This window comes from Harpia harpyja, chromosome 6 (assembly GCF_026419915.1).
Source record: "Harpia harpyja isolate bHarHar1 chromosome 6, bHarHar1 primary haplotype, whole genome shotgun sequence".
NCBI lineage: Eukaryota > Metazoa > Chordata > Aves > Accipitriformes > Accipitridae > Harpia > Harpia harpyja.
In genome coordinates, this window is record NC_068945.1 from 25,777,096 (window position 1) to 25,798,214 (window position 21,119).

The following is a 21,119-nucleotide window of genomic DNA, read 5'->3' on the forward strand; positions in this document are numbered from 1 at the left end:
GAGGGTGCACAGATTCCCGACACTGCATGCACTGCCTCCTCTCTGGTTGCCACCTAGTCTTTTTCAGGCTTTTGGAAGGCCTAAGATTCTTCTCTTCAATGCCAATTAAAATCAAATTAACTGAGAATAGTTTCATGCTTGCTTTAAACACTTCGCCTGAAGACACTGGACCAGACACAAACATTTTATGGGTTTTGACAGAATAGCACTGTCATATCCCTGTCAACATCACTTCATACTACCTCTACTTGCCAGAAAAGCTCTCCTCACAGCCTCTCTCTCCACCTTACAACTCCCCTCAAAATCAGAGTTTATTCTGTCAAGGACTCGCCCACATCTGTTCTCCTTTTCCTAAATCAGTCTGTTTCGAAATTAAAGCATACTTTCCTCGCTGTCTTCTAGCAGGTGCTGTTGCCTTGCGTGCTGTTTCAGCCAGGACACAGTGAGAAGACAGCACTTGCTGCTCTTCTGAATGTCCTTCTCCAGCTGAGACACAGGCATCCATATATACTTTCTGCTCAGCCTCTCTGCGGTGTTTAATACTACATATCACTTCTATTCCTGCCGGCAATCAGCTATAGCAAAGAGCGATAATCCTCAAAGAGAATAGAAACACAGGCCTTTTTTTCTGAAGTTTTTGCCTGCAGCATGCTGCAAGACTCAGTCCGTTCCCCTCCTTTTCTTGGTTCACTTTCCTCTCCTCCATTGTTTAACTGTTAAACAAAGTCAATGGGAAAACTCATAAGTCAACATGAGGTCATCAACCTGAATGGCCTGCAGATGTTTGCAACCTAATAAAAAAAGTTTTATTTCTGTTTTTTTCCGTGCTTGTTCCAAATACGTGTTTGGATAGAGAGCAGCAAATCCTGACCAAGACAAGGCAATAGTGGCTGGAAGAAGAATGCACTTCAAAGAACTTGCATCCTCCTGAGTATACTACTGTAAGCATCAGCTCCCAGATTATGAAATTGGTCAGCAGCATCACAGCTCTCTCAAACTCCTCATTTTCCATCTGCAGATGGCTAGAGGATTGTATCCCCATCCCAGCAGAACCGGCCACTGTGATTCACACAACCCCTGGACTCGATGACTGCAGCTAACACCTAGAAGTGAAGCCACGTAAGCAAAGAATGCTCCAACTTCCACAACATGCAGCAGCCAGTCTGCTTGGTTCAACGTGTCCCTCCGAACATCTCACACCAAGGCTCTGCATGCTACACTTGCTCCTCACTGTTTACAATCTGTGGTAATTCTAGTTGCCAAACTCCTCTAGCCTGGATATTCAGAAGTCACTGCAGGACTAAACTGAGCTTCTTGAAAGTGTCCATCCTCCTACAATGCTCTTTTTAAATTGAATGATAGACATGTTCCATCACTAGTAGATGTTGCAAGAAGTCTGGACCAGGCCATTCACTGGAGCTGCTTTTAGACAATGGAAGTCATTGCACCAACGGATTAAATGAAGATACATCTTGCTTTCCAGACTCAATGAATTCTTCCTGTGTTTATACATACGGATACAAATAGGTAACCAAAACACTGTGGAAGTTAATCATGCTGTTCTTCCTACAGGTTGGTGGATCAGGGACACAAGGAGAACTATTTTTGGTTTTAAATAGTTTAGGGAGCACTCAGGCCCAGGTACTTCAAGGCATTTAAGGAAGTATAGCTTCTTTAGGAAAGGGGTTTTAAATAATACCAAGGTGCATGCTAACACAGTTTAGAAACCACTACTTTAGCCACTTCAGACCAGGAAAAACTGTTTCTAAAAGCAGTATTTCATGTAAGTCCATTCTGGGGTAATATTAATGGAAAGAAAATATCCAAAATGACATGAAGAACTGGGCCTTAGATCCCATGCTGATAAGGAGTATAAGGTGCCTAGATAAACAGATGTTATTTTTTTTTTCCTCCTCAGGCTACATTTTGGAATGGTGAAATAAAGAGCTTAACAAACTCTAATTAGTTCTTAGAGCTAAAAATAATCTTTGGTAAAGCATTTCATACTTCAATAATTTTCCAGTAGTACTAGCCAGGCCTTCCATTGCAGTTATGTGGTTAAGAGATAGTAAAAGCATGTTACAAAAATGTAAATATGCTACAAATGGTTCCCAGAGGCAGGTAACATCTGCTTTTCCTGGGTTACAGTGCTTAAGTTGGTGGGGGCCTGTTCTTTGTGGGTCTGGAGCACTACACATGTAACCCTATTGAGCAACACCATTGAGAATAGTAACAATACAAATATGCCTGTAAAAATGCTTCAAGTGTTAAGTATTCTGCTAACTTACTAAATGCTATACTGCTAATTAACCATTTTCTAATATATAATATCTTTTAAAAATATTTATAAATGTACACTTAATTCAAACTAAATGCCCAGTTTATGGAGGCACAAGCTAGAAAGATACTGGGATAATATCGTAAGAAAGAGTCATATAATTCTGTTAGCTTCCATTGGCTTTATGCTCTCCTTCTGAAGCCTGTTATTTGTGCCCACGCGTGTGTAAGGACTACTCTTACTTCTGTTTCCAAGGTTTGTGTTAAAATTGTCTCCTACTGGGAAGGCATGACAGGGATCTGCTCCCTTCAGGGAGAAGGCCCTTGGCTGGAACTCTGTTTTTTTCTTGCAATATAATGCTGGTCCATTTTATAATACCAGAAGAGCTCTCCTGCAATGCAACAGAGTAGGAAGCGGTGGTTGGAATGCAAAAAACCCACTACTGTTTGATATAGATCACAATTATTATCACACAGATTATGCTTTATCGGAGATTTAATATTAATTCATTGTAACTGCATTTTCAAATGTTTTAATCATCACTAAAGACCATCCCAAGTTAGATTCTGTAATATTACCTTCAGTAAATCTCAAAGAACTGACTCAGTGAAGTAAACAACCTATTCCTAGCTCTGTCTCCCCCAGAGCCCCAGTATTCTTCCAGAACCCTTGTCTTTTTCTACCCAAGTTGTTGACTCTTGCTGTGATATATTCCAGGGTCAGAGGCTAAAAAAGATTTAGTTTACACTTCTGAAACACTGAAAACTGAGGGTGAATGGAGTCAAGATACTATTCACACAAACACGGAACCAGAATCTACAGTAATAGGATAAACGATGAGACCCCTGGCAAATCTGATAATAAGGAAGTTTAATTTTAACTTCCATTGCTGTTACTGAATTACTGAGTGAATTCCTTAAGAAAAAGAAGAAAAAGCTATTTTGTTATCAAAATAGTGTGCGGTGAGATAGGGGGATGGCAAATAAAGTGAGGTTTCGTATTTTATATAACCATTGCCTCCAGCACATGCTAAACCCCACTGAGCAAGAAAATTTATTGGCAAAACACATTATAAACAGAAAGGCCACTTAAACTATTCCTCCTTTAAGCTGCTATTTTTGTGTCCCAAATTGGTTGGTACACTGAATAACTGAGAAGGGAGATTCAGCTCATCACTCCTTGGCATGATAATAAGGGAGAAGTGAGGTTTGTTTATTGATGGTCTGAACATTCCCTTATTAAAAGAAATGCCAAAATGCTCACAGGGAAGAAAATCAGACCATCATTATCAGGAGGAGGGAAAATGAAAACCAGACTCCTCCTTTTCCTTCTCCTTGAAATAACGTTGGTTTCTTTTTTCCACACCGATGGACAAAGATGTCCAACTGGAAAGCAATAATTCATTTTTAAACGATATTTGATATCTGCCCATTAAACAGACTTTATCTGAAGAGATAATTAGGACTTCTTTTTCTCTCCCACTTACTTTCTTTCAACTTTTATCTTCCCAGTGGCAGAAAGCAAGATAAAAGGTGATATGGCGTTACCCTCTTTGTAGAAATAAATGGAGGAAGTTATTTTTTATACCTTCACCAGCTGCGACTAGCACAAGGGCTTTAAGCAAGACTTTCTGATTTGGATCTATCCATATTGAGAACTGTCATCATTCAGATATCTGACAACTAAATAGCTGGATGACATCCACAAAACTACTGGCATAAAATGGGGAAAGCCAAACCAAAGCAACCCCCCAAAACCTTCTTAGAAACAGATCTCCTGTTCCCTGCAGCTAACCACATCTCTTGTGCACAGCTCTTGTTCCACAGTAACATCCAGATACACTCGTGAAAGTAACTCAAAAGCACAGGCTGGCTCCATAAGCCACAATTTAATTAATGGTAAACCCCAAACTGTTCTAGTACAGATGCACAAGCAAAGGAGTAAGGCTTTTCTGAGCACTGTGGTTCTTTCATTTAATTTAGAAACACACGGGGTCAGTTTGCCACAGGTCGTTCTCAGCACAGCTGTACTGAAGTCAGCTTGGAACAAGGCTTTGATTTTTACACCAGGTTTGGGGACACAAGAATGAAAAAGACAAAAACCCCTGACCAAATAATAACTCAAAAGATATTCAGATGATTGAATGTTTTAAAGTTCTAAAAAAAAGAATAATTAAAAATCATCTCAAAAGTTGCGCCCAGCAGTCCTTTAAGAGGCTGGTTTCTGAGCACAAAGTTTCAGGGGGAAGGAGATAGGACTCTGCAATGTCCTTAAAGGATCAAGTCTATCAAGTTTTTCTTTCTTTCAAATCTACCAAGTGTTTCTGGCAGGTTCCTTTTGCTTATTTACCTCACATTTTTCCACTGCTGGCTGCTGCCCACACTCAGAGCTGTTCCCCGCCACAATGCCAGCCCGCAGGCTCTCGCTGTCACCTGTTCCCTCTTCCATGGAGTAGGTTTTGGAGTGATTGCCGCGGTGGTGCGAGGGGCTGCGGCTCTGGGCCAGGCTGAGCTGCTTGCGAAGCACGCGGTTCTCCTCCTCCACCTCCCGCATGCGGACTTCCAAGCTCTCGCGTTCCCGCTGGCTCGACGCCGTGTACCGAGGACTGTGGGGCTGGGATTCAAGTGGAGACAATGACACTGGCTTCCCATCTGCAAGAGAAGAAAACAGAACACTTCTGTCAGAATATACTTGAAGTTGCGTTTTCCTTTAATGTCAGCATCGTGAGGCAGGGATGTGCTTCAAATACAGCCACGTTTTACGCAGACTTGGCACTTCAAGGCAACACTTAAGTGCGTGGTAAACTTGGACAAATGCTGAAGTTCTATGAGCTACAGGTCCTGCTAATTTTAAAAGCACGCTAAAAGATAAGCATGTGTTTCTTTTGTTCTGGATAGGGCTGCCTGCCAGTCTCGAGTCTGGGAAGACAGTCAAGAACAGAAGGATTTAATTCGAAGACAATTAATATATAGTTAAAAATATTTTAGAAATGTACGCTAGACAAAATAATTCTCCTATTCCCCATTTCCTCCACAGTCAAGCTACAGCATTTTGGTTACCATTTTGTGCCAAACAGTAGTCCCAGCTGACTCACATGTGAGGAGCAGATGGTTTTTATTCAGCAACACAGTATTATGTGCTTGCTGAGAAATAAAGAGGTTCAGAAGGACAGAAACATTAAATACATGTGTGGGTCAAATTCTGGAAAAAGACAACAAGGGAATTTTGAAAGAAAGCAAAATGGTTCAATTCAACACCTTTAACTGAAAAGTTATATTCCAGAAATATGAAACACTTCATTTTCACATTTTCAAAAGGTATCTTCTTTGTTCAAAACAGCATTAAAAAATGAGCTAGATATAAAGTTTAAAAAAAAGATAAATTAACCTGAAACCAATGTCCATAACCAAAGATGACAATTGCAACACATTCTGCCATCACTTCCCCATGCACTACTGCTACCAACTTTTAAGGGAGTAAACAGGGAGGCAGCTGATGTGTTTTCAAAGGAGATATATTTTCACATAACTTTAATAAAGCTATATATACACACAAGAGTACAAATGCTTGAAAGGTGGTAAAAAACCCTCAAACTAAACTACTGTTCAAAAATGTTCAATTGAAATCAAATTGAAACAAAGCGAAAAGACAGTGAGAGTTACCCACAGTGTCATAATTAGCAAGACATTCCTTTACGGTGAAGATATGTGAGTATCTTATATTAAGGCATTTCTCTGAAATAACTTTCCACCTGCATGTATTAAAAAAAATATTTGCTATTTAATAATTTTTCCAATGCAGAGAGTCCCGTTGGTTTTATCAAACAAACACCAGCTTGAGTGGTTTAGAAAATGGAAATCATGCAGTTATTGTTTAGCAGTTCTCCTTAACAAGTACATTTCTCACCCTCTGACTCAAAACTATCTTGGTGATATGCAGACCTGGTCATTGCTTGTTCTCTTCCATTGTTTCATATTTACATGAATGGTGAACAGTTCTCTATACTAAGTTAATGAAAAAACAGCTATAGAAATCAAAACCTCACTTCTAATTTCCATTGTTGAGTTATCCAGGTGTACACACTTCCTGTTATCTATATAAATAGCTATCCTGGTTTTAATACACCATTTGGATAGAATATCATGCATTTGCTTGCAGACTTTCTCCTGCAAAATTTTTCTAATTTATTATATTTACCATTGTCATGGTTTAAGCCCAGCCGGCAACAAAGCACCACACAGCCACTCGCTCACTCCTCCCCTCTGGCCCTGGTGGCATGAGGAGAAAAATATAAAAGCAGGCTCATGGGTCACGACAAGGACAGGGAGGGATCACTCACCACTTATGGTCACACGCAAAAGACAGACTCAACTTGGAGAAGAAACAAAATCAATTTAATTTACTACCAATCAAATCAAAACAAGGATAATAAGAAGTAAAACCAAACCTTAGAACACCTTCCCCCCACCCCTCCTTCCTTCCCAGGCTTGACTTTACTCCTGATTCTCCACCTCCTCCCCTCAGTGGCGCAGGGGGACAGGGAATGGGGATTGGGGTCAGTTCCTCACACGCTGTCTCTGCCACTCCTTCCTCCTCAGGGGGAGGACTCCTCACTCTTCTCCTGCCCCAGCGCAGGGTCTCTCCCACGGGAGACAGTTCTCCACGAACTTCTCCAACATGAGTCCGTCCCATGGGGTGCAGTTCCTCACAAACTGCTCCAGTGTGGGTCCCTTCCGTGCGCTGCAGTCCTTCAGGCACAGCCTGCTCCAGCTTGGGCTTTCCCGTGGAGTCCCAGCCATCTTGCGGGGCATCCCGCTGCTCCGGCGTGGGCTCCTCTCTCCCCGGGCTGCAGGTGGGCGTCTGCTCCCCCACTCCCCTCCATGGGCTGGGGGGGGGACAGCCTGCCGCCTCACCGCGGGCTGCGGGGGCATCCCCTCCTCCCCCGCTCCTCCTCCCCTCCTTCCACACAGACCTTGGTGTCTGCAGAGGGGTTTCTCTCACATCCCACTCCCCTCTCTGCTGCAGGTTTCCCTTCTTAAATCTGTTCTCCCAGAGGTGCTACCACCACCACTGATGGGCTCGGCCTTGGCCAGTGGCGGGTCTGACTGGGAGCCGTGGAAGCTTCTAGCAGCTTCTCACAGCAGCCACCCCTGCAGCCCCGACCCTCTTACCAAAACCCCACCACACAAACGCAAAACAACCATTAGCAAAGCTTATGGATACATCTGAGCTTGAAAAATGTCTCAAGACAGATTCTGAATTTTGGCCACTGGTATTTTGGAACTTGAACACTCAAGCAAATCGTTATTAAAAAGTAAATCACAGATTTGAAAAGCCTGCACATCATGGGTGCAACAATAGAGAAATGTCAACATTAAGGACAGAGCCACACTACAATTATAATTGCAATAAAATACTGAGGTATCTTTTTCCATCCAGCTTGGAAAGCATGGAACTGAAATTGTGTTATTTCTCGGCTGCTGATATCTCAGCTAGGAAGACTAAAACTCATTTGGATGTGATTATATTGCATTCCTATTACTGGACAGCAAGAGCGTACTGTGTAGACACTCTCAGATAAAAAGAAAAACAGCACTCTTACTCACCCACACAACAACTAACCTGTGTTATCATCAGACATACAATTATAATGCAAATCTAGCCAAAGACTTCACTGGCAATCATAATTCCCTACTTGGTGAATATCCAGTATGACATAGGTGTTACTTATCTCCTCCTATTCTAGTCATTGGATTCTGCTACCTTCTCAAATAATTACCAGAAAAGATAGCAAGATATGGAAGTAAATCTCAGAACAACATTCATCAAAATTTCAAAATATGGAAAAAATTTAGACATCTCTTTAGCTATTCTATGGACATAAATCAACAGGTCATAAATGTTGCTTTGCCAAAATTAAAAATGGACAAAAAAGGTACCATTTGGTACATCTGAACAATTGTAGCTATATTCATGAGAACAGCTAAACTGTTTCTACACAACGTTTAGAAGAAACAGCATAGTCTGAGAAAGAGACTGAAATATCACCTCACTGCCTCAGACTGGAAGTTGCAGCAACTAATGAGACCAGCTCAGTGTTTATGCAGCCTTAGCTTTAAATGCCAGTAAACTCCACTACTGTCTTCTCAGTAGTACATATTTCTGCTAGTATGGAAAAGGCAGTAAGGAAATCATGTCAGGAAATATACAACCAGCTAGCTTCTTGATCTGAAATATATAAAGAGTCAAAATGTATTGATTTACTATAAAAATTATCCATGTTTTCTTACATAGTGCTAAGTGTAAGACATTTTCTGGGATGATCTCCTCAGGGTTCATACAGCTGGACAAGCCATGTTTTGTTACTAACAATGCTGATTACTCTCAAGTGTATCTTGATGTATTTGGTATATTCGTAACACCCCAACTCCTTGCTGCAAATGATAATGTGACAATTCCTGACCCATTTGAAATGAAAGTATAAAATCAAAAGTGAACCGAGTTTGATCTTAAGACTGAGAAATCAAATAATTTTTGTCATAAGTGTTGAGATGATCTAACTCATCCTTTTTGCACATCTGAGGTTGGCAAGGCTGGTGGCAAGGTCCTACTTGATTTAGTCCTATTACCAGACTGGACATATGAAGGTATTTTTATTTCAGTGAGCACACAGACATGGCAAAATGCCTCCTGGGAGCTACTGCCTAGTAGGCAAACACCAACACATGCTACCCTGATCTGCTTCTTATCAGTTTTCAAGGCAATGCAAGGACTGTGTGTTTCACCTCATCTTTGAAGAAGGAGTAGGTGGACTAATGTGAGGGACCACTAATATTTGATTGACTGTGTATGCTGCTTGGTAGAAGAGTTAAACTGATTGCACTGCACTTGAGTTTTATAGTTTTGAGTAACTGGCAGAGTGCTCTGAGCTGATGTCTAGGCACTTCTTATCTAATCTAAATCAAAATAAAATAACATAACACATAACGAGGTCTGTGTGACTTTGGGACAAAAGAACTCCCAGGGAACACTGCAAGGAACATTGCTGTGCTCTGAAGCAAGTAGTACACTTTTGAATGGTGCGATAAATAATAATAAAGCTATTATTTTTTATTCTTCATTTGGGATTATTGCTCTATTTTGGGGCCTTGGCAGTCTCAGCTTTAATTTTTTTTTTTTCTATCTGTGTCAAGCCTTTTACTTCAGACTTTCTGCGCTAATACAACCGTACCAAAGAAATAAAAATGACCTGCAAAATCCCACTGTCCACAAAAAACTCAAATATAAACCTGAATAATTATTTGGTTTGGGTTTGTGTGGCAGCGTTTTGGCAGCAGGGGAGGGGCTGCAGGGGTGGCTCCTGTGAGGAGTTCCTAGAAGCTTCCCCGGCCAAGGTCGACCCAACCAGCGATGGCGGTAGCACCTCTGGGATAACAGATTTAAGAAGGGAAAACCTGCAGCGGAGAGGGGATTGGAATGTGAGAGAAACCCCTCTGTAGATACCAAGGTCAGTGTGGAAGGAGGGGGAGAAGGAGTGGGGGGAGGAGGGGATGTCCCTGCAGTCTGTGGGGAGACGGCAGGCTGTCCCCGCCCCAGCCCATGGGATGCCCCGCAAGATGGCTGGGACTCCACGAGAAAGCCCAAGCTGGAGCAGGCTGTGCCTGAAGGACTGCAGCGCACGGAAGGGACCCACACTGGAGCAGTTTGTGAGGAACTGCACCCCATGGGACGGACTCATGTTGGAGAAGTTCGTGGAGAACTGTCTCCCGTGGGAGAGACCCTGCGCTGGGGCAGGAGAAGAGTGAGGAGTCCTCCCCCTGAGGAGGAAGGAGTGGCAGAGACAGCGTGTGAGGAACTGACCGCAACCCCCATCCCCTGTTCCCCTGCACCACTGAGGGGAGGAGGTGGAGAAAATCAGGAGTAAAGTCAAGCCTGGGAAGGAAGGAGGGGTGGGGGGAAGGTGTTCTAAGGTTTGGTTTTACTTCTTATTATCCTTGTTTTGATTTGATTGGTAGTAAATTAAATTGATTTTGTTTCTTCTCCAAGTTGAGTCTGTCTTTTGCGCGTGACCATAAGTGGTGAGTGATCCCTCCCTGTCCTTGTCGTGACCCATGAGCCTGCTTTTATATTTTCTCCTCCCCATCCCACTGAGGGGGAGGCTGAGCGAGCGGCTTCATGGTGCTTTGTTGCTGGCTCGGCTTAAACTACAATTATTATTTCATGGTTGACATCAGTCAATGACTTATCATCATAGTAGGTCCAACAATTCAGAAAACTTGTCCATGTGCAAGTTATGAATTCTATGGATTATTGAATGCTTCTGTATATGTGGAGTCACCTGTGTTTAAGGCAAGAGATTTCATTAAACCTTACTTAAGCAATGCACCTTAAGACACTGGAAGAAATAAAGCCTATAGAAAGCAGTTTAGCAGCTTATTTGAAAGGAGAGGGACTGAAGCAGTGGAATTTTCTTATATACAAAACCTAAAGGATAAGCATTAACACTAAGTTCCTAGTTTTACGATTATCAGACTTGGAGAGGTGATAGTCCTGAAAAGAACCCAGTGGCATTGGAAGCTTCCTGGGGAGAGGGCCACAGAAAATACAAAGTTTAGCCAAAGGTTAACTGCAGGGCTGGATAAGGGAGAAAGAAGCAGAGTGTAGTAAAGAAAAATTCACCCTGATTCTGAGGAGAAAACAAGTGCAGAAGTAGGGATCCGGAGTTTCTCAGACAACCCTGATCTGAACTCAAATGTCTAAAATTTTGTTAGGAACTACCTGAGGTAGGCAAATTTATGTAGCATGTTGTGGGATTTTTTTCCTTAATTTTTTACATCTCTTTCACTATCTTAAGTGCAAACTACTTGGTTTTTGGCATTTTTACAATGCCTAGAGGTTTCTATGTGTTTTAGCTATTATTCCTCCCCTGCCTAATAGCATGTAATGCCTTTATAATGAATTAACTGATGACAGTGAACTCTAGGCTGCCTCTGAGATAAGAGGAAGTTATGCGGCTCACAGATAATGTTTCAGTCTGACTACAGATACAAGAAAACACCACTACTCCATTTCACATTTGTTCACATTTGAAAATTCATATTATCAGTGCACCCTTTGAGGACTAGCAGTACAACAATTTTAACCAAATGCCAACATACTGCAGAAAGAGCTGGGAAAGCAGGCAACCACTCTCATGAATTTCCCCCTGTTAAGGCCATGAGCAAAATCATTTGAAGTTCATTCCACAGTTATTTTTTTCCCCAAAAAGACGATTGTAGAGAACTCCATAGACCCTAAGGGAAAAGAAAAATAAGAAGACTGCAGTCTGGACTATAGAGACATAAAAGCTCTGTGTAAGCAGATAAACTATCCCTTTTCTTTTCGAGCTCTAGCTCAGCTTTAATCATCTAACACCTTAGTACTCTACGCACTTCTGCTCAGCTGGATGCTCTGGTAGGTATTGGTTATATGGGCAGCAATGAATGAAGTTCTTTTTGTTAACAGTTTGGTACTTCAACATACATGCCTCCATGAGTAGGTGCTAAGGCATCCCAAGGTGCCTATTCTCTCACTCACCAAGGCATTTTTTTCTCAGGAGCCGTTTTGTGAATCACTGCAGTGTGATCTCAGCTGGAAGTAGAAAACCTTGCCCAAATAACCATCTTAATAGTGGAATATAGTCAAAACAATTTACTCCAGATCTGTGAACACAGAACTTCTTCATTCTAACATGAAATGAGGCAAATACGAGCTTATGCTTCCAAGTTTCAGTAGAAGAAAGTTGTGCCATTGAAAGATGTCACAGCAAGAACACTGAATGCTGACATCCACTAGACAGAGACAGCACAAGAAATAACAACCAAGCCTTTCCACACTGCCCGAACAAGTTTCCTCAGCTCTGACAGAAAAGCTGCTCCCATCAGTATTAAGCATAAACCCTTCTTGGGATTTGGCAAGGACAACATATGTGCTAAATTACGTGGTCATTAATAAGAAGAGACTGTTTCCACACAAGACACCAATCAACCATCAGCCTTGGACTTAGGCAATAGTAGTTGCACTTAGGCACTTCAGCATGTCCTTTAAGTGCTAAATCTGTGTTCACTTCCACTGCTGTTAATGGTACTTAAGCACCTGCTAACACATTTTATTGAACCCAAACCTGAACCATTCAGTTCCACTGCAGGCCAGCCTTACTTAAAGCATCCCATTATTGCCTGCTGCTCCTATACAGGGAGATGCCCTCCCACTGTCCTTTTCTTGAACAAAAGAGCCCTCGACAATCAGTGGATTTGGAAATTAAACGTATCGTACACAAAACCCCTACGCCCACAGAACATCAGGTTTGCAAAGTGTATTGGGTTGGCATGGCAAGGTTTTGGTAGCGGGCGGGCTACAGGGGTGGCTTCTGTGAGAAGCTGCTAGAAGCTTCCCCTGTGTCCAACAGAGCCAATGCCAGCCGGCTCCAAGACGGACCCGCCGCTGACCAAGGCTGAGCCCATCAGCAATGGTGGTAGCACCTCTGGGATAACAGATTTAAGAAGGGGGAAATAACTGCTGCACAACAGCAGTCAGAAGAGAGAAGAATATGTAAGAGAAACAATCCTGCAGACGCCCAGGTCAGTGAAGAAGGAGGGGGAGGAGATGCTCCAGGCCCGGTGCAGAGATTCCCCTGCAGCCCGTGGGGAAGACCATGGTGAGGCAGGCTGTCCCCCTGCAGCCCAGGGAGGTCCATGCCGGAGCAAATATCCACCTGCAGCCCAGGCAGGACCCCACGGCGGAGCAGGGGGATGCCCGAAGGAGGCTGTGACCCCGTGGGAAGCCTGCGCTGGAGCAGGTTTGCTGGCAGGACTTGTGACCCCGTGGGGGACCCATGCTGGAGCAGGCTGTGCCTGAAGGACTGCAGCCCATGGAAGGGACCCACACTGCAGCAGTTCATGAAGAACTGCAGCCCGTGGGAAGGACCCACATTGGAGAAGTTCGTGGAGGACTGTCTCCTGTGGGAGGGACCCCACGCTGGAGCAGGGGAAGAGTGTGAGAAGGAGGGAGCGGCAGAGACAACGTGTGATGAACTGACCCCAACCCCCATTCCCCGTCCCCCTGCCCCACTCGAGGGGAGGAGGTAGAGAAAATCAGGAGTACAGTTGAGCCCGGGAAGATGGGAGGGGTGGGGGGAAGGTGTTTTAAGATTTGGTTTTATTTCTCATTACCTTATTCTGATTTGATCGGCAATAAATTAAATTAATTTCCCTGAGTCAAGTCTGTTTTGCTCGTGATGGTAACTGCTGAGTGATCTCTCCCTGTCCTTATCTCGACCCATGAGCCTTTTGCTATATTTTCTCTCTCCTGTCCAGCTCACGAGGGGAGTGATAGAGCGGCTTTGGTGGGCACCTGGCATCCAGCCAGGCTCAACCCACCACAAAAGTCAAACACTCAGAAGTTTGGAAATGTGAGAATGACTGTCTGCTGTCCAATCTTTGCTGTCATTCCCTTGTGCCTGATGACAGGATCATTAACTGCGTGATCACCACTTTACTTCCAAAGAACCTTGGCATCACTGTGTGCACAGGATGGATGGTGCTCACAGCTGTTAAGCAGCTTGTTTCAGCTCATCATTCAGTTTGTGACCACACATACCCTGCTCTGAAAAAAGACTTATTTATTCCCTCATTAGCCTATTATACTCATCCCTGTAATACTTGAATGTGGCACAGGGATCAGTGACTTATTTTTCAAAGTTATCTTTAGGAAAGGTGGTACTATCAGTCCCTCTTTACAGGCAGGGCAGAGAAGTTTGGAGTCATTAATGCCAAAATAAAATACTAGTTTTGGATGCACAATTGAGATGGTTCTGATGTAGTTTTTCAACAAATAAGCACCTTTCCTGCACTTCATTTGTTCAGAGGACAGACCTCATCATCTGCATATGCAACGGTATATGCTTAACATTCTTGTAATGTAAGAGTCTGCAAGCTGGAAACCCAGAAAATGGAAAAAAAAAAATAGTTAGCCACTTGTAATAGCTTTGTTTTATGAACACCATGTAATGAACTCAGTGGTAGAGGCAGAAACAATTTTCCAGGGCAGATTCAACTTCATAAACTACAAAGCTGTCCCTTTTCTTTCGATGCTCCCCTGCCTTGTTCATGACACACCTTCCAGTCTCTTTAAAAAACTAAACGGAGTGGTCCAAGAACCACTCACCACATTGCTGCATTTGCTCTGCACACAAAGTGAGGAAGGGGTTGTGTCTTGGAAAGAGTTAGCAATTGTACCGTCAATGATGGCATCATGTTGCACAGCTGCAGAGAGCTGTTCATGTGTTGGCCAAGAGAATGTAATTCTGGTACTTCTAACAGGGATAATAGGGATGGTAAACAGCAAAAGACTCTAGGTAAAGAAAAAGCATGTAGGAACAGAATACAGGAAGAAGGAGGGAAAGAAAATCTAAACATATTCATACATCTTTCCTGAAAATGGATGTGGCTCCTTTTAATAGTTTTTTTTTTCAAATGAAATATTAGCTTATTAGCTGTTATGAATGTTAGCTTATTAGCAAATTTAAAACAAGATCCCGTAAGTCTTAAAACGATTTCCTCATTTCCTTGTCTAGAATACAATAACTTTTTTTTTTCTTTCTTCTGTTTTCTTCTCATTCTTCTTTTCCCTGCTTTGCATTGCCTTGGCAAAATATATGCCTCTCCCAGAAAAGGACTAAAAGTAATGTTTCCCCCTTTCCATTGGGAGTGGAGATGTAAGAAAATAATGTCTTATCAGAGTAAGCACTGAGTGAAAATAAGATTTTATCAGTGACTTGGCTTGACGAAGATAACATGTTATCAAGAGGGGAACTTGGCAAAGATAACACGTTATCAATATCAGGAGTAAAGCTTGGGGAAAATAATGTTTTAATACGTAAATAAGCCATCTGTGCTCTTGATGAATTGTTATTTTCTCCAAGCCCCATTCCTGTAAAGACGCTGATTTTTTGGCAAACCACTTCTGTCGAAGTTGGGAAAGGAAGCGATAAAGAGGAGAAAAGGAAGCCCTTTCTCCACAAAGCTAGAGGGATATTCTCTTTCTTTTCAGAAGCTTTGCATGCAGGTAAAGACTGCCAATGTGACAGCTCGGAAGACTCAAATATTCAGACACCAAACAGGTATTGCAGGGAAAACTCCTACAACAATGTTCTGCAAGTATACTGCAGAGAATCCCGAAACAGGAGAAGAGGGTCAATACCCTTTCTGTCCTTGACCACCCTATGCAGGCTCAGAGGTGCTGCCTACAGTATTTTTGGCAGAAGCATTTCTCTACAGAGCCAATGACCGGCCATCACTTAGCAATGACTTTTTGTCATAAACAACCACATCACAATTAGCAGTGGTCACTTGGGGGCACAAATAAATGACCTCTTTTAGATCAGTTGCAGACATTATCACCATTCAGTTAGAGATCACCATTCCCACAGCTTAGCTGACCCAAAGGGTCATGTACCACTTCTTACCTCCTGCGGTGCAAAGCATCCAGCTTGGTTTAGGTGGTCAGTGGAGCTAGTTTTAGCTAGCCTGATTGCCTCTGCCCTGAAACATTCCCCTCTACCACCTCCACTACGGGGTAGAGACAAACCACTGTCTAGTGGATGTCTGTGCCCCAAAGCTGAAACCTTCTGCAACTCAATTATAAATCTTCAGAGTTACAATCCGGAGTTACAATGGCACCTCCTGGAAAACAAGAAATCCAATTCATAGTAGGACGGACTACTAACTGCCTTAAATGGCAGAACGTGGGTGAATGCCACTGGTTATTCATAGGAATGGTCAAGCAGGGAGTAATTAGAAGGGAAGCTGTGGAGGGACTGTAGGAGTGTGATGTGAATAATAAAGCACACTTAGGAAAAGGTATATGAATGATATCTGCAGGGTAAGTATTTGTAGCCAGCTGAATTTCCCTGGTGTACAGTAGGAGTGGGAGGGAAGACAATGGGATCTGTTAATCTGAAGATTTCCTATGGAGAAGCTGAATCTCTTTTTTCATTAACCATTTGGATATCTTATGTCCAGAGATTTTTCTACGTTCAGGTGTGAGCTTGGTGTTAAGGTAACTTCAGAGGCCCTGATATAGCAGAGCACATAACCAACAGCAGGCAGCCATTACAGCTCTCTAAGGTAACGAACGAGCCCAAATGCATCCCTGCAGCTGTACACAGTACTGTGACTATCATTCATGGCAGTGGGATGTAGAAGACTGAAACCCTTCTATGTTGGCTCCTGCTCAGTATAACACTGTGGAAGAGATAGGAAGGGGAAAAGTCTGAAATACAGCATTTTATGGTGGTTTTTAAGAGTACAAAAAGTACAAGAAATAAGCATCTATAAGCTTAGAAAAGATTATAAAAATACCTATAGGTTTCTACAATTGCCACAGTAACCACAAGCATGAGACAAGTATGCTCAATCAAAGCCTAGTAGTAGTTAATTCAGATTCTGTTGCTGATGATTAGCCTCAGCTGCTCATCAATAGAGACTCCAGCTGATAATTATTAAGTTAAACTTCTGAGCAGTATTTGCATATGTAAAGCACGCTTTCCCTGCTGAAGCAACAATGGATGCTATAATGCATTTCCTGATTGTACAGCACTTGGATTTGGGGAACCTGGGAAAGAGAGTCTGCTTTGTATACCCTTCCTCACCCTCATCAGGCTAAACATTCAGAAGAAATGCACTTACACATACTGACATCTACAAGCTAGAGCAAAAAAGAGTCCCAACCCTGCATAAGAGGAAAAATGCAACCATTCGTTTCAACCAGAATATCTCTAATAAGAATAATATAAGACAGAGTTTTGCATATTCCTCAAAACATTTACCTAAGCTTCCTTACAACCTGCAGAATGTGTAACAACTGCTCTGTGACAAGACAGCCTGGTCACCTTAAAAGACATGCAGAAAGTCCAGTGGACAGATTCAGCCCCTTAATTCCTAGTGACCTCCAGATGTGGCCCCCTCCTCCAAAGGAATATTGAGTATCATTATGTGGTTCTCTGTTTAGCCTTTTCTCATCTCACTTTCTCCATATCAGAACCTCATTTCCTGAATGTGATTCTTGGTCATCAGTCATAGCCATGCCCTCCTGGTTAACTGTAGTATCAAGAACACAGATAAACACGCACAATGTGTAGATTACATTTATGTGCGCAAGTCTCCATGTTTTCATAATTCTATGACACACAAGGCATGCCCAGATCTGCTTAATACCAGAGGAGTTCATATGCACATTTGCTTTAAGGAGAAGGAAACGTGGAAAAGAATTGGGAAGATCTTTATGGAATCCGTAACGCGACTAGCTGCCCCCATGTCGCTACCATATCACTTTGGTTTAAGAGTCCATCATAGGCTTACTATTAACAGACCTGAATGTTTTTTAATCAGACAGCAACAAATAGTAGAGCAAAAAATGACTGAGTTTGGCTTTGGTTAAACATGGGAGATGGGTTGAAAAAAGGAGGTCTAAGGGAACGCAGGTGGTCAGCCTCTCTGAAAGCCAGCATTTAGGCTCTTAGGTGACAGTTTAAAATTTAACTACAGCAAAATTTATGTGTATTGCTAGAAGTCACCTGGTAGCACTGTTACACACAATCTCAAAAGTTGATTTTCAACACATCTACAGAAATTCTGCAGTATTAGTTCAGGCTGGTTGGTGCTGCTGAAACCTGCTGGAAAGCTTGTTATATCCCTTAATCTTCCTTGGCACAGAGATGCCATTAGAAAACCATGTGCTGGTATTTTGATTGAGGCTGCTGGAAAAGGAGATTGTCTGAATACTGACTGAGCACCAAGGATTGTTCAAGGATAAACAAGTAAGTAAATAAAAAAAATCCAAATTCTGCACCACATCATTTCTTCCTTAGCAGGAACCAGATCTGTAAGAACTTCAAATCTTATAGAGCTCTAGGCAACAACAGATATGAGCACATATATATAAAGGCAAGTAGCAAAGAACATATTTTCAAAACAATGATTTCTTTCTGAATGTATCTGAGGATTACACATGCAGACAGAAATGTTGCAAGTTCATATTTCTAGTTTAATATGATGTTGTGAAATAACATCAGTGTTACTTCACTGATGACATAGCAGTGTATAAGTTATTAATATCTTTCAGTATTGAGTTGTCTATTTTCCCCACACATTCTCAGCGCTTTTCGTTTGCTGCACCTGTCATTTCAGCCACTTCAGCCCTGAAGAACAGTGAGGGGAAAATGCAAGTAACTGCACATTCAGAACACATGAAGGCTGATCAGTGTTATGACATTTATCTTCACCTATGACAAGAGATAAAATAACTCATGAGTTAGTTTCCCATCCTCCTCATGAAGAAAAATGTCATAACAGATCACTATGTACTATATATAGCAAAATTTTTAACACACTTTGTAGAGAAAAAAACATCACAGCACTGATGCAGATGGTAGGTTACATGTCATGGCTATGACATCAGAAATGAAACGCACAGCATTTTAAAATAGTAGATCATACAATTATAGAATGGTTTGGGTTGGAAAGGACCTTAAAGACCATCTAGTTGCAACCCCCCTGCCATGGGCAGGGACACCTTCCACTAGACGAGGTTGCTATGCTTAGATAGAAAAGTAAGTCACAATATAAAACAAAAAAAAAAAACCAAACTAGAACAACAGTTCACAAATTAGCTAAAGGCAACTAGTTAAGATTATTTGCAGAAGTTACAATTACATTAAACAGCAATGAGCTGTCCATACAGTTCAGTGGAATCCTAAATAGAGTTTCACGTTTTCTTATTTCCCCACATTTCCCAAATAGAAAGCCACAGCTGGCCAATATGTTGTGTTTGATAAAATAATACTTTTCTACTTAAAATCTCCAAACCGCATAATATACACAAAAGGGAGTAATGAAATTCAAACAAACAAACAAACTAGAAAATATACTTTTAATTCTCATGAAATCCCATGGAAATCAATAGTGGTTTCAGAATTGGCTTCAGTGTGGCCAGGTATCTACCCCAGGACTACAAACTATTTTTGGTGACCAGACTCCATGGATATGTAATATGGAACCTCTTTTTTGCACTAACTTAACATTTACCTTTTAAAAAAAATATTTGGCTTTAATGTATTAGAGATGCTCCTTCTACAAAGATATAATAAGTATGTACAGAACTAATTTTATATCAGATATATCAGGTAGATAGAGATTTTATTTCAATCAGTGACCTAGGTTTCCTATAAAACATGAGGAAATTACTCTTCTTTATGGTACTCGTTTTGTTACAAAACTGAAGACAGCGTACCAGAATCATAATCCTATTTCAAGTGAGTCAAAAGCAACACTCAGTGACTTTGATGAAAACAAGCATAGGTCTAATATTTCATGATATTCTGCATGCACACAGCATGATGTCATTAGTCATTTTTATGTTGTACCGTAACCGTACACAGTGCTGTACCGCGGTAGGTCAGAATGTGGGCCATATCCCCTGTGCCCCATCACAAACCTGCCGAGCTTCCTGTGCAGCAAGCAAATGAAAATTTTCATTTTTGAGCAGCCACAAGTTCATTAACATTAAATATCATCAACGACCAGTAAGATTTAGATGTTCCGCCTACTAAGATTTTGTCTTCTAATAGATGAGGTATATCTTTGAGACTAATTCACATTTCTGCTCCAGTGCACAGAAACATCTTAATGTATGTTGAGGATCCTGAATAAGGATCCTAAAGAATATGCCTACTCTTGTGTAAGACAACACTGAGGTTAAGCCCCACTGACATGCTTACTTACTATTCTAAAATAAAGTTGCTTTACTCAGTCAGGGCAGCAGTGCTCAATATTCACAGGATCTGCATGTATTTAAATGAACACTTTCTCTTTTTTTCTCAAGTAGATCTCTTGTTTTCTAAGTTTTCATTATCTCCAGGAATTTCTCTCAAATGTAGAATATACTGTGGGAGACCTCTTTAATAAGTACAAATGAAATACTACAGTGTAGCATTTTTAACGATGCTTTTGTTAGGTAGACTGTGAGCAGGGCTGATGGCCATAGGCTTTCCGCAGTGACGTATACGATGAACTAATTGATGTCTATGACAAGTTTTTGCGTTGGGGTAAAGGGAAGATGAAGGTGGAGGCATTTACAAAAATTCTTGTAGTGTGTTTAGGAGTAAATGGGTTGTGTGTAGTGGCCAATTACAGTCTTGCAATTGCCCTTTATTTCTGTTAATAGACTTTCATTAAAATATCTATCCATCTTCCTTTGCTAGTATAATTATAGATTTATTCATTGCTATCATTTGAAATATCGTTGTTATCTTAAAGTCTAAGTGGAATAGATGGAGACTTGAGCAAAATTGTTTCACATTAAAAAACCAAAATCAACACACCTTATGCCTAAAGAACAACCAGACATGGAAAAAACCAATAGGTCAGCTACATAAAAAAATGCTGCAACTGTAAAAGTCCTTTAAAGGTCAAGCTAAAGAAGAAACAACAACAGTAAAAAAAAAAAGAGAGAGAGACAAAAAAAGTAGCTTCCCTTCCCATCTACTCCCATCTTGTTCTAGGAAAAGGGAAGGATCTTAATCATTATTTTTAGTTATATATTCCATAGTAATTTGAACTGATCTAGACACAGGAATCAGCTGTTAAGAACTGACATAGGATAAGGTTGAGGAGTGAATGCTAGAAGGACATTGGTTATTTCACCCTTCTTTTCCCTCTGAGAACAGGCTGCTGCGATACATACCCTTACAGTAAGTAAGAAAACGTGGCCTCCTCCCTTCTAAATTATGACCATCTGCCCAGGA

The 21,119-nt window shown here is 41.6% G+C and overlaps 1 protein-coding gene across 4 annotated transcripts in view; it reads right to left on the minus strand.

Annotated features, from left to right (window-relative positions):
* Nucleotides 1-21,119, minus strand: part of LARGE1 (LARGE xylosyl- and glucuronyltransferase 1) — a 300,311-nt gene that overhangs the window by 156,532 nt on the left and 122,660 nt on the right. For all 4 annotated transcript variants that reach the window (XR_008235525.1, XR_008235524.1, XM_052789429.1 and 1 more), the window contains exon 3: nt 4,628-4,929. Coding sequence is in view for 2 of the 4 variants with exons in the window: in XM_052789429.1 (XP_052645389.1) it covers nt 4,628-4,929 (302 nt within the window). In the remaining 2 variants the exon portion in view is untranslated. The remainder of the gene's footprint in view (nt 1-4,627; nt 4,930-21,119) is intronic.